The 17,893-nt window shown below is 41.6% G+C and overlaps 2 protein-coding genes across 3 annotated transcripts in view; one reads left to right on the top strand and one right to left on the bottom strand.

Annotated features, from left to right (window-relative positions):
- Nucleotides 1-26: 26 nt before the first annotated feature.
- wash1 (WAS protein family homolog 1) overlaps nt 27-17,893 on the bottom strand; it is a 26,588-nt gene continuing 8,721 nt past the window's right edge. Inside the window, exons 2-13 of one of the 2 annotated variants that reach the window (XM_032523673.1) lie at nt 14,712-14,719; nt 7,985-8,044; nt 6,636-6,776; nt 4,942-5,053; nt 4,672-4,818; nt 2,841-2,977; nt 2,611-2,746; nt 2,020-2,215; nt 1,746-1,913; nt 1,406-1,564; nt 816-887; nt 27-725 (exon numbers count right to left, since the gene is read on the bottom strand). In XM_032523673.1, the coding sequence (XP_032379564.1) occupies nt 583-725; nt 816-887; nt 1,406-1,564; nt 1,746-1,913; nt 2,020-2,215; nt 2,611-2,746; nt 2,841-2,977; nt 4,672-4,818; nt 4,942-5,053; nt 6,636-6,776; nt 7,985-7,992 (1,419 nt within the window). In that variant the 5' untranslated portion in view covers nt 7,993-8,044; nt 14,712-14,719 and the 3' untranslated portion in view covers nt 27-582. Of the gene's footprint in view, nt 726-815; nt 888-1,405; nt 1,565-1,745; nt 1,914-2,019; nt 2,216-2,610; nt 2,747-2,840; nt 2,978-4,671; nt 4,819-4,941; nt 5,054-6,635; nt 6,777-7,984; nt 8,146-14,711; nt 14,720-17,893 lie in introns of those variants that run through there. The other variant, XM_032523672.1, reaches the window with a different exon arrangement.
- iqsec3b (IQ motif and Sec7 domain ArfGEF 3b) overlaps nt 8,961-17,893 on the top strand; it is a 26,812-nt gene continuing 17,879 nt past the window's right edge. The window contains 4 exon segments of the mRNA XM_032523660.1: nt 8,961-9,350; nt 9,352-9,710; nt 13,792-13,866; nt 17,547-17,664. Of these exon segments, the coding sequence (XP_032379551.1) occupies nt 9,192-9,350; nt 9,352-9,710; nt 13,792-13,866; nt 17,547-17,664 (711 nt within the window). The 5' untranslated portion in view covers nt 8,961-9,191.

Here is a 17,893-nt window from a genome sequence, read left to right as displayed (position 1 = left end):
GAGAATAATGAATAAGTATATGATGGCACAATGCAGACAAAGCCCGCTAGGGGCATTTATCAGATTGACTCAGATGTATCAGTCCTGCAATGTCTTCAAATTCAGTCTGGAACCTGTTATAGATGTTTAAATTCAGTATGTTGAGATGAATTACTGAAGCAGATACTACACAGATATCAGACACAGCACCATTTTAGGAATTGATGTGACTGATTTACCCTTGAAGAAGATATTAAATATATAAAGGAGTCAATGTTGTGTAATTTAAAAATTACTTTTATTTAATGGAAAGTGGTTAGTGAAATGAAATTGAGTGTTCTAATAATATTATGAAAATGTTTTACAATGAATATGATTATCAATAAATTGTTTTATGCATTGTTTTGTATTAATGATGTTTAGTTTAACTAGTGCCAAAACCAATGCACTTATTATGAAGCCAATTATTGGCCATTTTACACAGCAAGAGAACTTACCACTTGTTATAATATTGTGAAGCGATTGGAGGAAAATGTAAGTCCTTTGTACACAAAACTATCGAATGCTTTCATTATCAATGCTTTGTTTTCATTGTCCATCATGTTATGCTTCCCAGTCATCATCGTCTGTTGTTGCATGTGGCACAGGAAGTGGTGGGATGACATCTGATATTCTGGCAAATGCACCGCTGGTACCAGCGGGAGCATCACCTGGCTCGCCCCCTGCTGGACCCTTACCAGATATGCCTACAACAAGGGAACAGGACACATCATTTTCTGTTGCAACCACCTATTTCAGTATTTTCAATCTCATTTGACATGAAAGGTTTTCCTCACCTTTCCTTCGCATGGCAAGTTTATTGAAAAGATCGGCCATAAAGTCTCCACCACTAGATGCCGCTCCCACTGCTGTGAGACAAAGGCGGACAGTTACTAAATAATCACACAATCAGTATTTTTTTTAATTTAGTAATGGGAGCAGTGAAACTGTATTACTCATTCCCCAGTGCTGTGCTACAAAATGGAGCACACAATTACAACAAGACTTGTCATCTAGTTAGTCAGGGTAAGCTGCTCTCCAAATATGAAATGTTAGGTTGTGACCTGGCCAGTCAACCGGAAATGAAGGCAAAGCTGTGCCGACTGATAATAAGGTCACACAATTTAAAATATAATTAACCAAGTCAACCTTTTAATGAGGATGGGGATTATAAAACAAAGGTAACAAAGCCAAGGACTGTGATGAGAACCATATGAGATACATCCTCAAACCCTGACATGTGATGCATTGTATAAACCTATGGGTGAATGCTAACTAGGGACTGGTGACGAGCTCTGACTGCATGACTTTCTCATCATTGGTAAGGCTGCACTGTGTTACAGTTTATCATGAGCAGAACCGCATCTCCACTCAAACAATCTGGCACCTTGCTCTTGCTCCTTCTGTTTCTTCTTCTCCATCTTGCGTTTTTTAACGTTGCGTAACTTTGCTTTGCCAATGCCTCCGGCGTTGCGGATGGACTCCAGGAGACTGGCACGGCCGTCTGACGGCTCAACCACCTTGTTGGGAGTACCAGACGCAGGGCCTGCAGACAGAGGAGACAGGCAGGGGTGGCAGGGTAATTTAGGTTTAAGCCCATTAATGTCAATCTTCAAGGTAGGAGCAGGTTTTCACCACTTTAATACACTGTCAAGCCTGATCATATTCCTCCAGTCTGTAGTGTGACAGTACGACAGTAAGATTTGAATTGCACATATGCCACAAACCTGAACTTGGCACTTGAGAGACTTCTGTGGGGCTGTCAACAGGAGGAGGGGGTGGAGGAGGCGGAGGAGGGGGAGCTCCTGCAGGAATGGCAGGAGGGAGGGCCGGCTCAGGAGGAGGGGGAGGGGGAGGTGGTGGAGGAGGTGGAATGTTAGGCTGGAGTGGAGATCCTGAAAGAGAAAGATGAAAAGTCTACAAACAGCTTCCAACACACCATAATGTGTGTGTGTGTGTGTGTGTGTGTGTGTGCGTGTGCGTGTGCGTGTGCGTGTGTACCATGTGCATTGCTCTCCTCAGTGAATGACGGCAGGTCGGGGATGTTGTGTGTGGGTCCTGACGGGGCGAAGCCGGGCCCGAGGTCTGCACTGTAGGACAGATCATCTGCGATGCCTGGCAGGTCAGGCAGGAAAGATGGCACATCTATCTCAGGCACCTGGCCCAGGTCTGGCACATAGAAATAAGACTCTGCCGTCTGTTAGAGAGAAAAGATTAGCAACAAGCAATCATGTAAATAGTAAATGTAAATGTGCTGTATTTATATAGCGCTTTTCCAGTCTTAACAACTGCTCAAAGCGCTTTTACATCTACAGGATACATTCACCATTCACACACATTCATACACTGTGGCCGGGGCTGCCGTACAAGGTCCCACCTGCTCATCAGATAAACATTTATACACATTCACACTTCGATGCGCAGCACCGGGGGCAACTCGGGGTTCAGTGTCTTGCCCAAGGACACTTCAACAATGACTGCAGGGGCGGGGATCGAACCACCAACCTTCCGATTGGCAGGCAACCGCTCTACCACTGAGCCACAGTGTCAAAATAACAATGTGTTTTTGTTGGAAAACGGTGTTTGAGGTACCTGTCTGTCTAGGTGCTCTCTCTTCGTGATGGACAACGGTGCGTCAAATGGCTTCTCTTCTTTTTCGGTCTCTAGTGTTGTGTGTGTTTTTGTCACTGCTCCCGCCAGAGGATCAAGGAACACGTACTTCTTATAACTTTGAAAGCACACAAATACAAAAATATTAAGAAAGATTGCAATCCTAATCCTAATCACAGCTATCATCTGTGTCTATTTGTGTGTGGACTCACAGGTTCTCTGTAGTATTAAAGAGCAACAGGGAGCTGACAGATGAGATGTTGCGTGGCAGACTGCCCAGCCCCTCCTCTGTCTCATCCTCAGATTTCTTCTTCTTGCTCACACACACTGGGAAATACATTAACCTCTCCTGAAAGAAAGACATACAGACATGGAGTGAGAGGCAGATCGGTAAAATGTCAACTAAATCTTGAATAACGCATTTCACAAATGCCACCAAAGCACGCAAATGCACAAGCACGAACACACTACAATACCAAATTACATGGCTGGAGACATTTCTTCTGTGAGATATTGAATTATGCATTTCTGCACCAGAGAAAACTGCCAGCAGTGTTTTCATTTCTCCCCGTTTTCCCTTTCTGACAAATACACAGCTATACACACAAAAAAACAACACATTTGCACATGCCGGTTTTCGTAAATTTTTCTAAGATGGTAATGACAAAAACTGTGGTGTTCACTATAAATAATGCAGGAGCCTGCTGAGCCCCCCCCCCCCCCCCCCCCCCCCCCACACACACCACTTTCATTAAGTAGATGTCAGTTGGTTATTTAAATCGTAGGTGTGAAAAGGGAGACTGACATGGGTGAAAGCTTATCAGCGCTCGTGGAGTGATGAATGACTTTTAATATGGATGCTGCTAATCATGAGAAAACAGCTGTTCATGTAAGAAAATGATTAGTTAGAATAACAACAAAACAGTAGAACATTTGGCATTTAGGAACATAAACATTTGAAGCATACTTTATTACAGGCTTGTGTCATATTTTTCCACTTAAAAATGTTTATCCAAATCAGGCCAAATAATTATTTGAAATACCAGTTTTAGTCTTTGTCAACCTGGAGGTCCGATGGGGAGGCTTTACCTGTTTTGATATTAAAGGCCGGCAGGTATTTATTTACATTCATTTGTTTGTTTGTTTTTAATATTCAGATATCAGATCAGAAGCACCTGGCCCGTTGATAATTATTATGCTGGGACCAAAACCTGGCTCTCAAAGCATGTGTGTGAATTCTGTGCAGTTTAGGGTAACATTTGGTTGAAAACGTTTTTTTTTTTTTTTTAAAAGAGCCATCAATCTTTCTCCTCTAATCTAAACAGCCCAGATGTCCTTCCCTGCCTCCCTGAAGGATCCTGATATGGTTCCATATCAGACAGAATATATATTACCTCAGGGAGGCATCCAGGAGACATCAGGTTCTCCAATTACCCCTTTCCAAAATGAAGGAGAAGCCCTTCCTATTCTCCTTCTGGATATCTGAGCGTTTAACCCTGCCCCTAAGAGTGAGCCCAAGCACCCTGCAAGGAGCCATGTAGATTACCTCCATCAGGCTCAGCCAATGCTTCACACCTACATCACTGTGGATGCCACAGTGACAGTGATTCTAGAGGAGCGAGGTGTACTCTGTCCTGGTCATGGGACAGAAGACACAATGATGGGGTCATGGGAGTTTGCTCCTACAGTATATGGAGGGGTTGAGCCTTAAGCTCCAAGTCCTCCTTTCCTCGTATGACGGGGTGAGAGCCGTATCATAATAATCAGCAGTAAGATAAAAGCTATGTAAATGAAAATTGATAATGACTCTATTTATCCCTGTTTTGAACCTGCAGTTTTAGCAGTGTCAGCTGTATAAAGCGGCCCTCTATCCGGCTAGCACACACTTTCTTCTCTTTTATATTAGTTATAGAACTATTACTTGTGGGCTTCAAAACATTGGTTGTACAACAATTTGTGAAACCATGGCTCTCTTAAAAAGTCCAATGTCTTACTGTTGCATTAATTTCTTGTATAATCAGCATTTTAATGTATTTATCTCACCTGCAAGGCATTCTCATCAAAGGGTCGAAGTTTATTCTGTATCCTGTGTCGGGGGCGAGTTTGTGAGGAGGGGTCTGTAGCCTCAATAAAGATAGATGAGTAATCCCGAAGTCGATCTGGGGCCGGGTACTTAGCACTGGAGAAAACCTATTGACACAGAAAAGAGCTGATATTACTGACAGAATGATTTTGTCACCTTATTGTGACTCTATTGTGTATCATGGGTTCAACAATATAAAGCTGCCTGCCAAAGTGGAGGTGCTGCGTTACCTTGGTGGCCTTCTTACTGCCTTTGATCTTGTCGACACGGGCCTGGGCTAGTCTAATCCGGTCAGTGACGCTCTGCAGCTGGCGGCGGTTCTTCTCGACACTGTCAGACACCCTGGAAGCAACGCACACATACACACCAACGTGAAAATGGACGTACACACATCCACACACAGACGAAAACATGTCTGAGACTGTATTACACACTTCAATATAGAGGAGGGTGTAATGGGTGGACATAGGCAACCATTACACCTGAGACACCTATTCCACATTTCCTTCAGATGCACTCTGCAGGGGGCTGGGTTCCTGCACTCTATTCATTATTTGATACCAATAATCTAATTACTACCACATCATCTTTCAAAAGGTTGTATTGGCAAAACAAGTCTGTTAATAAATGTCCCTCATTTTATGTAGTTACAGGAGACAGTTCCTCTATTTTCAGAGTTCCAGAAAGATCAAATTTGGCTTTTTTTCTTTTTTCCTTTTTTTTTAAACTAGAGGGGATCGATCATTCCAAGCAGTGGCTCCCAGGCAGTGGAATCACTTGCCTCCCTCTCTACGTTGTTGAATTGTTGTTCAAGCAGGCTTTTAATTAGGCGAGGAGTTTTTATGGTTATTGTGTTTTCTATTTTGTATTTAAATGTTCTTGTGTTTTAATTTGTTGTATTGTATCAGATTTTATTGTGAAGCACTTTGTGATTTTTATCTGTGAAAGGTGCTACACAAATATATTTGACTTACTTACTTACTTACAAAATGGATTTGACTGTGCAGACCATTAAATATATCAACATTATCTTTATTTCCATCAATGCTGTGTTATCAACAACTGTTTTGATTGCTGTTTTGTGGTTAAAAATTGTGTTAACCCTTGTGTTGTCTTCCCGTCAACCATGAAAAAAAAGTTATCACTTTTTTTGATATTTTTGTCACTTTTTCTATGTTGTGGGTTTTTTTTTCTGATGTTTTTTCCAAAGTTATTTGATCTTTCTAATGTTGACATTTTCAGCCTATTTCTGAAGAGCCATTTTTTGTGATGAAAAACCTGAAAATGGGAGGACAACATGAGGGTTAAATAACTGACCTTGTAAGTTGCGTCAACACTCACATTACCTTCTGGCATTTTTGACTTTATGCTCTATAGAAAATGGATGAATGGGAAAATTATTGTTACAACAACTGGACGTACCCTATTCATTAAATACAGTATTTAATTCATCTTTCAATTAGAGTTTGGCCTATCCAAATTTTGACACCGTCAAACTTCCTCTCTATTTTACCGCAGTATACGGTATTACCATGACTAATTCAAAATTATGACGTAAGGCACAGACGGCGTCACCAAGATGTTGGCTGGTTGGAACCTGAAATGCTGCCAAACTGCAGAAGGTGTGTTCTTCTTCGAGACCAGGTCACTCGGTTCCTTGCCATATTTAATATTTAATCCTTGTCTCCTATATAAGTTCATTGCATTTTTTTTTAATGACTGGATTGAAAGTGATACCGTTGCAAATTTTAAGACCCCCAAGTATAACATAATACCGCCCAACCCTACTTTCAATGATTCATTTTTGTTGGGCAGTTATTTAGTAAAATGTCAAAATGAATAACAAATAGTTAACCTTTAAGAAGTGCAATAAATCACAGAAATGCAAGCAAAACTACTAAATTAATTTCTGGGCTTGCCTTGCCTTCTGAAAATATCTGTAGAAATAGTCTCCAAATAGAGTAATGCATCTGCTATCTGATGGACAGCCTCCTCTCTCCTCAAGTCTGGCTGGATGAGAGGCACGGAGTACACCTGGCCCTCCAGGCACTGCTTCTGGGTCATCCTAAACGGTAACAACACAGAAAAAAAGTTTTTAATCCAAAACAAGGCTGATGAAGAGAAACTGGAAGAGAACGTCTGTTCATTTTGATAGTCAAAGGTTCAGTCAACTCTTTCAAAGTGATGCTTGTTGTTGGATCCAACACCATATAATAATGGCATAATGGTATTTAGAGCCAGTACTGTCTTAGCCTTAGCTCTTTATCAAACAACGCTCCCTGGACCTCTTTTTTAATTAAATATTAAACATTTCAGACACATATCCACTATAATAATACAGAGAAACAAGAATTAAAAAAATCTAATTAAATTTGTTTTAATAAAAAAATTAAACTGGGGATTAATAAACTTCAATAATACAAAGTTAAACAGTATATAAAAGAAGAAAAAAAAACATTATTCTTCTAGAAAAGAGTAGGCCTACACCTTACAATTAAACAGTTTGGTAAAACTCCTCGTTGCAAAAACTATGTATAATTTAATTTGTTTTTGATATCTAATATTTGGAGAAATATGGTTTTGTAGGATATATACTGTGTAAAATGTTGATGTGTACTTCACTTAACTTATTGGCGATACAGAATTGATATAGCCATGTCCTCTGCCAGTCAGTATGATTAAAAATGTTTTCCCAAAAATATTTTCCCTTTAGGAGTAATTTTTCTCCTTTCACAAAACGTATTACATGTTTATTGTTAGATTTTAATGTCAATAGCATTTCTCATCAAAAAAGATTCTATTCCTAGTGCTTCTTGAAATTGCAGATGACTTCACATTACATGGTTAACCTAGGTAGCTAAGTTATAACTTTAATTACTAAATTAAATCACCTGCTTGTTACAGAAAAGGATTTAGCAAAGAGGAATCGCCCATGTAACAATCCTCAACCTCATCTGACTCTCACATGACAAGGCTGGAGAGGTATGTAGGTTTTGGTTTCAATGTGTACATTGGCTAAGTTGACCCTGTAGCTGTAACGTTATATGGTCATATCAACATCTAAAAGCTAATAAACCCTCACTAAAGCTGTTTAGCTACAACAAAGATATTCTAAATGAATAATCTGTATAGTGTGATGTTAACTTGAGAGTCAGAAGAAAGCGGCTGTGCCCATGCTAAAGATAGAATCGCGGTGAGCCTTTAAACCGAACAACACACATTTAAAAATATGTTATACTGAAAAATGTAGTCTTACTAAAATGTTAGTCTTACCTGACCATGGGTGTTGTTTACTTGGTAACGGTTACCGAGAAGAATTAGCTCGGCTATCTTCTGATTAGCAAAACAACGGTTCTGTACTTCCGCATCCCTGTGACACGCACGTAGCACGTGACCATGCCGAAGGTAGTGTTGCCTTCATGTTCTCTCAGAAAGGTCTGGATGAACTGAGGTACTGGCTAACTTTAACTTTCAAAGGCATACAATTATTTTATTTTCAAAAACAAAACAAAACAAAATGGCATGATTTAACAAATATTATTGTTACTATTATAATTACATCTTACTTCGCATGGGTCATTTAAATGCAACTTTAATCAGTGTAGTATTTTATACAGCCAGCTGCTCAATTGTCATTGAATTGCAGGAGTCAACAACTTGGTAACTGCTGAGGAAGCAGTTATGTATATATATATATATATATATATATATACTATATATTAATATTATATATTATGTATAATGTCATTACAGATAATAAATGACTATTTTAATCGCTTTAATGTAAACACTGAACTGTATTTTAGGTGAAAGGTGCTAGGCTATAGAAATGTTTGTTGTTATTATTTTATTACGATTTTTATTATTAGCCTATCTGGGCTTTATAACCACACTTGCTATTTAAACACAGACATCTGCAGTTAGACTATTCCGGTTGCCTATAATAGCTTACACTACTATAAAATAAGTCGGTTATACCTAGAAAATAAAAATGATACTATTGTCTGATTTGTTTATTAGTCATCTGCAGATTTGATGTAGAGTTTACCAGGCACAACAGAGAGTGGAGTGGCTCAGATGTTGAACCTCCTTGTACCGCCTATAGGGTGTATGCTTGCTCTGTAGTTTTCACATTGATGTGCGTAGTGACGCATCCGTCCTCCAGCGCCCCCCCTCCCCTCCCCCTCCCTCCTGTCACATCTGGATCTGGCTCTACTCATCAGCACCACTCAGCGCAGTGGGTGAGACAACGAGAGAGAGAGAGAGAGAGAGAGAGGGAGGGAGGGAAACGACCGGAGAAGCGGAGGGTAGCTCGGTCGATGCAGCTTCATCCACAGCCGAGCCGGATCAAGGAGAGGAGAGCGAGAGCACATCTCACCTTCCCATCCGCACTCACGGATATTTTAGCATCTCCTCTGTCCTCCATCCGTCAGTCCAGCTTCTTGTTTTTCTTCTGCTGGTCTTCCCTCCTTTTCTGAGTATGATGATGAGCTCCAGCCTGCTGGAAAACCCGGTGCAGGCGATTCTGTACCTGCGGGAGCTCACCACCATCGTCCAGAACCAGCAGAGTCTCATTCAGACTCAGCGCTCCCGGATAGAGGAGCTGGACAGGCGGGTGGACGAGCTCATCGGCGAGAACCAGGCACCTGCGGGACATCAGGGTACAAGAGCAGCATCCGTACCATCACCACCTCCACCATCATCCCGACCCCAGCTGCTTTCATCAACACCACCCACCTCAGGACCCCCAGCTCAAGACTAGTGCAGGATCTCTACCAGACCATGCGGCTGCACCAGCACAGGTCGACGCGGCTCCGGAGGTTCAGCCGTTGCCGCCCCAACCTATGGACCCGGGGGACATGCAGCTGGTCCCGGCAGACCCGTCCACTGTTTCCCCGGTTGAAAGTGAACCAGAAAACGGCGGAAGTTGCCAAAGCTGCCGCTCTTTGGTTCCGATGACCCCTACAACCCTTTGTCGATCCCTGGCTAAGAAATCAGAGTGAGTAAAGATTATGTGGTTGTTTGCATATTTGTGGTGTCTGTCCTAAAATAGCCCTAGAAATAGAGAATATATAGGCTACGGTAGGTTATTCGAAAGGGTTGGTATTTACACATTTTTAAAACCTCCTGATTTTTCTGCAGTAGCCTAACTATCGATCTATAGCGTAAATCAATTCCCTACCTTGGTTACAAGCAGCCTGTCTTGAATCCTTCACATATTGTGTGTAGCATCCCTCAATGCAACTGTATAATTTGGAGCGTGCACGCGTGCGTGTGCGGGTCCTGCAGATTGAGAAGCGTTTAATTAATGAAGGCGCTTGTAAATTTCCAATTTTCAGCTGTGTGTGTCGGCTAAGGACTGTGCCAGAAGATGAAGAGGTGGATTATTTAAATGAGAAACTGGATCACGACCACTGGATGATTACATAACAAACAGCTGTAGGCCTGTGTGTGTGTGTGTGTGTGTGTGTGTGTGTGTATGTGTATGTGTGTGTATGTGTGTATGTGTGTAGTGTGTGTGTGTGTGTGGTGTTTGTGTATGTGTGTGTGTGTGGTGGTGGTGTGTGTGTGTGTGTGTGTGGAAAACACTCTACGTCACAGCTCGAGACAGGAGCAGCGATGATGACACACCGCGAGTCGCTGTCCGCGGTGCTGCTGGTTTCTCTATTAATTACTGCACGGGATCTGTGAACTCTCACGGGACCTCTGGGCCTCTGATGTTGCTGTGTTAGTTGAGACACACGCACACACACACACACACACACACACACACACACACACCACACACACACACACCACACCACACGCACAGACACACACCAGCACCCCCTGCTTGGCACCAGAGCCTCATAGTACCTCAGCACATCATCTAATGAGAGAAAACCCATCTTTCTCTATTTCTCCTTCTGTGTGTGTATGTGTATGTGTGTGTGTGTGTGTGTGTGTGTGTTCAGTTCCTATGTCGAATCCCAGCAGGAGTCCTGATTAGTCTCTCTGGGACTCCACGCCCACTGATGGGAGCAACTCAGAACAGAGGAGGAGTTGAGAGGAGCAGGGGAGTGCAAAAGGGGCTACATGTACTGTATATTAAAAAAGAGTTGTTGATATTGATCCAACAATGAATGATTCACCTACCACACCTTACATTTTCTGCTCTTGAGTTGTGTGTGTTGGCATGCCTGTTGCTCTCTTCTATAGCCTTATCTGGAACAGGAGTTGTAGCTTCTGGAGAGTTTACCCTGTGGCAACTGGAGTATTTGTTATTAATTAAAAGGAATCAGTTGTCCCACTGTTTCGTAATTGAAATTAGTTTATTGGTGAGGAAGAACTTACAATAAAGTAATTGTCATTATTTTATTGTAAGCCATCTATTTGATCAGACAGTAGAGTTTTGTAATAAATGGTCTCCCTGTCCTTACAGTTGTGGATTGTCTGTCCTTTAATACAATCTTACATCCTCACCTGGCCATTGATTTTAAGTCGCTCAGGGTAAGACCAGTAGCTTAACACCTCATTTTTGCTTCCAGCCAGACAAGTGAGGGGGAGTTCAGTCAGTTTTCTTTTCCCTGCAGATTAATGATTTTTGGGCTGCATACGGTTGGCTGTGAGTATGTTTGTGTATCTTTGCATTTTTGTCAGTGTTGTCACTGCACATGTATGTGTCCCTTTTAGAGAAGAGACAGGCTCCTCTCCTCTGCTCATTCTCTGTCTCTCTCCAGCTGAGGCTTCTATCTGCCCCACTTAGCCCATGGAGCGAACAGTAATCAGCCATTCTCAGGAGAGAGAAAGGCAGAGAGATGGAAAGCGGGAGAGATGCATGCTCAGTCGTTGTCTTTGATGGATCCCTTGGAGGTGTCTAGAGGAAGGAGCTTGAGGCTGATATAGGAGTGGACCACTGAAAGAGAAGAGAGGGCAGTGAAAGTGACGAAAAAGAAAAGGGGGATTTCAGTCACCCAGAGAGTGAGACAGGTATACAGGGAGAGACCAAAACAGAGATGATATAAAGGGTGCATTTGAGGTAGCTGGCTCCTCAGTTTCTATCTTGCTGGCAGACAAATAGATAGGTTGGACATCAGAGGGACAGGCTGTGGCATCCTGTGGTGCAGTGGAAGGTGCACAAAATGTACTCGTAACGTTTTGAGTCCAAATGGAGTGATCTATTCTGTCAACAGTCTCCTTACATTTACAGGAGACGACAGAGTGAAAAGTTGCATTTAAAGTGGCTCTTCTATCAGGCAGAAATAGATAGGTGGTAGAGGGACGGCGGGACTGGGGCAGGGAAGGGAAAAATGTGCCGACAGCATGGAGCTATCTTATTTCATGTAACTCTCTTTCTTACCTTTCTACTGGAACTGATTGAAAGCTTGTTGAAGTCTCTTACAAAATGTTGAAAGAGTGGGGTGGAGGGAGACGGCACAGGGAGAGTGATTGGGTGCAGCAGTGGTGATGGTTTGTTGAATATGTCCTGTGTTTGTTGTAAGCGTTGTTGGAGCTCCTGTGTGTCTTGAAACAGTGGAGACCTAGTGTTTGTGTTTGTGAGTGTGTGTGTGTTTGTGTGTGTGTGTGTGTGTGTGTGTGTGTGCGCGCGCGCTTGCTCAGGGACCAAAGCAACCTGGCCTTTTCCTCAGGGCTGAACTGTTTTGTATCAGCCTGACAAAATAATTTAGATCTTACACAGGTGGTGTATTTAATTTGATTTGTTATCTGGCTCTGGTCCTGGTGTTTGAGAATTGGAGAAGGAAAGCACAGAAAAAAATAGTGTGCTAAAAAACCACAACATGTTAGAGATTGTTGAACCCCTGGGAGCTGGTAAAATAAGGCAATAGTGTATCTAGTAAGAGAAGAATTGCAAAATTCTTTAAAAAAAAAAGTAATCCAAATATACAGTATAAATAATTAAGTCAATAAAGGCAGGTACTGCACTCAAGACCCCATTTGGGGCTCCCAGGAGGCTCTTAAAGTTCTTACACCAGGGTCAAGAACCACAGCAGAAGTGCTGCTAAATGGAGAACAAATGAGTCATGTATGTACAGTATGTATGCGTGTTAGACCATAAGAGGTGTCAGTGGTGGGGTAGGTGTTACAGATGGACAAGTATTATTCATAGAAACCAACTGTGAGGAGTATTGATCAGATATAATTAAAAACAATCTATAAAAAAACATCAATGTCCCTTTAAGTCTGTGAAAGTTGCCGTGAAAACATGGCTTTTTATAGCTCAGACTGTCACACCGAGCCTTGCACCGACTCTGACTGCCTGTCACTGTGGGTCTGTGTCACGAGCAATATGCTGAGCCCAGGTCAGAAGACTTGCTGTAGTGTAGGCACGAAAATTCCCTGTCAACTGAATGCTTGCAGCCAATTGTGAAAGGATCTAAAGTGACTTGCACTCACACCCACTAAAATAAGAAATGCAAAATATATTTTTTCAAGTCATGATCATGGTTATTTTTAAGTTTCTGGTGGTGGAGGGTGTCCTGCATCCAGAAGATCAAAGGGTCCATCAATGCAACAACTTAAACACGATGTGATGTTTTTGTTCTTTTCACTCTAAATTGCTTCAGATAAGAGCACCAGCTTAATGCCTAAAATATGAATGTAAATGTAAAATGTATGAGAGAGACGAACTTTATAAGAGACAGAGCCGGAAACAGAGCTGGTGTTACCATCTGTCCAGATTGGGTTTAGGAATTCTGCTTAATCACTACAGATCTGATGAGTTGGATGCGAGGAGGTATAAACAAGCACATCCAGACACACAAAATATACTTTAAATACTCACACTAAATCTAAATGTTTTTCAGCCTTGAATTGACCTATATAGGGTATTAACGCTGGGATCAGTGCCAAATTGTAAACTGAATCCATGGAAATAATCCAGAAGAGTTTAATGGGAGCCTTTTCAGCGTCTTTTGGGATGTTGGACGAAAAATAAACATATGGAGGAATATGGAAACAAGGCAAACATCCAGCAATGGCCAATAATAGCTGAATGACATGCTGTCCTTCCGATTCTGTCTGCTTCTCCTCTTTCCTCCCCCCGTTTGCTTACCTCTAGTCCTCTCTTGTCTGCCCTTCAGGAGCGAGACCGTGCTGCATCAGTTTTGCTGCCCCGCCCCTGAACATCCAGAGGCTGACACCACTGGCTCATCTGGGTAAGACGAGTCACACACCAATCACAGACACTTTTAGGCCCAAGTTTGCTCCTACTGGTCCTAAAGTGTGCTCTTTCAACCATTGAAAACTTCCTGTCTCTGTATGCACACACACCCAATCTGTACATGTGCGTCATCTAACTGAGTCATGTCCACTCCCGTGCTTTTAATCATGCTCGTAAGCGTGCACAATTACTGTAGGCCAGTGTGAGTTGGGGTATTTATGGACATCTGAAGCCTGGAGTTACAGTGAGAGAGTTGAATACTCCGTCACAACCTATAGATCTTCCAGCCTCAGGGGTGATTCATATATATATTGAGAAAGAGAGAGTAAAAGAGCCCATGGCAACAGTAATGATGCAAGGGCTCCCACTACCATAGTAACTGGAGAATAGAACTTTGAGAATCTACTGTTGCCACTTTTGCCGTCTGTTTCTGTGTGGGCAGCTTGTCTGTTTGTTGTATGTGTTTGTTCATAATTCTTTTTTGCGTGGGGTGTGTGAGAAAGCATAACTTTTTACTTGGGGATGTTTGTATGAGCAAAGCTCTGTTGTAAAAATTGTTTCTCAATGATTGCTTTTTTCCCTCTCTCCTCTGGAATTTCTCCCATTAGTCCTCTGTTCTGTTTCTAAATCCAGTCTTTTCTCAGTTTTGTCTACTGTTTCTTCATCTACTGTTGTATCTTTACCCCCTTGTGTTGTTTGTTTTTGTATGCATCACCACTCATTATCTATCTGTCTGTTTATTTCTCATCCCTCCTCATCAAGTCTCTCATCCAGTGTTTAGTAATATCTGGAATCCCTCTTTTTTCTCTGATCTGATGATTTAACTACAATCATCTACACCCATAGTCCTGATTGGATGAACTAATGGCACAGCAGCAGTGGACGATCACCTGAGATAATGGGATTTAGAGGAGCCGTGTAACACTGTAGCTCATCATTATTGTGTGTGTCTGTCAGAGTCCGTCAGAGCATGGGAGGGTGGTGATGCAGTGGATGTGACACATGCCTTTGGTGTGGGAGACCCGGGTTCAATTCCCTATTAAATTACATCAACCAGAGTATCCCTGAGGAACGCGCTTAACCCCTAGTTGCGACCTCTGATATATACTGTATATATATATATATATATATATATATATATATATATATATATATATATATATATATCGATTGTAAATCACTTTGGATAAGAGTGTCAGTTGAATTATATGTAATGTAAAGCACGTGAAACTCCCAGATATGTTACAAAATCTGCCTCTACCCTAACCAGCTGTGTGTGTGTGTGGGGTGTGTGATTTCTGGCTGTACAGTATTATAAGTCCCTGAGGTACCTTGAGAGATGCGATTTGACAGATGTTCATTTCTCTTCCACTATGACGTCACATCACACATGCTGGCAGAGCAGGAGTGTGTGCTTGGTATGTTTGTTGCCACCCCGTATGTGAGCATGTGTGGGGGGTGTTTTTGTGATATATAGAGAGAGAGATAGAGATGGTAAAGCGTCCATATCATTATGGAGGCTTTGTGCTGTCCAGATGCATTTATAGCTCAACTCTTGCTTTTAAATCCTCTAATGTATTCTAATGTACTCTAATGTATTTTGATGCCGGGCAGGGGCTTGGCAGTGTTTTCATAGAGTTTTTGATGGAGACAGCCTCCAGCATTCACACACCAACACAGTCTCCGTACTGTATATCTTCCTGTTTCCTCTATGTTTCCTTCTCAGCCTCTGGTTCCCCTCCCCCTTTTTTCTCTTTCTATTTTTGCTAACTTTATCTCATTTAAAGATATGACCAAGCTTCTCTAGCTTTATCTCTGACTTTTAGCTGGGGAACGCAGAATGTTTGCTCAAATCAAAGAAAACAAAGAGGAACTTTAGTGATGCACTCATTATTTAACCATGAGCAGGCGTTTTAGTCCCCCCAGTCCTGTTTAGCACTAGTCCCCTTCATGTAAAAATGATTTGAGTAAGCACTATCTGGGAGGAGAAAGATTGCACAAGCACACAACATCTCATACACACACACACACACACACACCATTATGACCCTTTTAGGGTGTAATTATACCTCAATGCTTATATCAGGCTAGTCTGGCTATGTAAAAGGTGCTGAATGGCAGTGTTTTGTATCTTTTAGAAGCGGTGTAAAGCCAGGATGTTGGCCACTACACTTTTTATACCTCAAAATAAACAAAGGTTAAGTTGTCCATAACAGATGTTTGGTAGTCATTTGCTTAGGTACGCCTTACATGGCATTCACAAATAATGCTGTCATGTAATAGAATATTGTTCCCTCTGTGGTAGGACCAAGGATTATAAGTGAAGGATAGGACGCTCTACCAGGGGCATTGGGCACTGGGAGACAGCCTCCACAGTTGACTTTGTTGAGTTTTGAGTCAGATTCAGGCCGTATTCAAACATATTTTTTTATTTTGTTTCCGGCTGCTGTAGAAATGATCGTTTATTAAATATATGTTGAGTAAGATTTGTTTGTTTTATTACCCTATCATTTCTCAAAGCCATGTTTGACTTTGAGGATATGATAGTCTGTCTGTTATTGTCTCTGCTGTGAGTGTTGTCAGTGTTACTGACTTATTCTCCTTTCGTACTGTAATGATCAGCAGTAGAACATAGAAAATTGTATAAAATAGTATTCCATTTCTAAGTAGGAAACTCAAAGTTATACATTTCCACTGAAATGTTCACCATGGAAACACATCAGCTTTCGGATTCTCTTGCACAAAATCAACACTGGATTTCCAACATTTTTTGATCTGCCAAGAGTGCAGTGTACCGCTTTGGTGCTGTGAAGTTGGCAATGCTTAACGAAGATCTCTTTGACATCAAAGCATTGCTCTATGAATTAAGCTTGTTGGGAATGTGCATTGCACTATAAAGTGCCCTCAAAAATCGCAGGATGAATCTCAAGGTTTGCAAGCTGATCACCGAAGTAGAAAATAAGAAAAAAAATTCAATACTGCCACGCATAACCGTGCTTATATTTGAATCTTTTCTCCAATCTTTACTTCTTTTTGTGTGAGATACAACACAGCTTTTCATCCACAGGCCTTTTATTCATTCATTATTCAAATGAAACCTGAGAAAAAAAGATTCAATCTTTAACTAAACTGCTCTAAACTTATAGACAGGAAACCTGTAACGAGGGATCAAAAGAAGAAATTGCTTTGTATTAAGGGGACACGAGAAAAAGAAGGTTGGGAACCACTGGACCATTTGATTACTATAATATTAATCTCTGTTTCATATCTCTGGACATTGAACACCTTAAAATGTACAGACTGTTGGTTTGCCAAAACAAGTTTTTTTGAACATGCAACTTTCACTGGTGATGAAAATGTTAATGCTTGCAGTCCCACTTTATAGTAAACTAGTACGTTTTAGTATGTAAGAAATAGTGAAGGAGTGACAGAGGGAGGGATTTTTAGAAATAAACTAAAAATAAGTTATTTTCACACTGGTCATACTCACTCCTGCAACCACAAATCTAATCGGACAGGACAACAGACAAGTAAATGCTTTACCACTCACCTGCTGCTTACCTCGTTAACCACTTCACATCCTGCTTAGTTGATGACCTGCCACTGCGATGATGGCAGAGTTTTGAAGGTTATGGGATTAGGGCTGATAGCTTTCTGTTCTTATTTCCGTGGTAGTGGACAGATGCTGAGCCTGGAGGATGGGACGTCCTCTGGTGGTGGACAGAAAGTGGAGGGCTCCAAGAGAGAGGGACCCAGTGAGTACGAGATCAGCCTGGAGAATAAGAACAAACAGGTATGTCTTTTATTTTCCCAAATGTGTGTGGGCCAATGAGTAAGCCCATTGTGAGACATAATAAATGCTGACTCTTCTACCTGTTTAAGCATGAGGACGTTTGTAAAGGATGATCATTTGACGTGTCCTGCGTGACAATAAAGATTCCCAATCAGATCTATTTCTGTCTGTGTTGACAAGAAAAAAAACACCAGCAATTTCACTGCCACAGAAACAGGAATGTGAAAAA

Source organism: Etheostoma spectabile, chromosome 8 (assembly GCF_008692095.1).
Source record: "Etheostoma spectabile isolate EspeVRDwgs_2016 chromosome 8, UIUC_Espe_1.0, whole genome shotgun sequence".
Classification (NCBI taxonomy): domain Eukaryota; kingdom Metazoa; phylum Chordata; class Actinopteri; order Perciformes; family Percidae; genus Etheostoma; species Etheostoma spectabile.
This window is presented reverse-complemented; position numbering and strand designations above follow the sequence as displayed.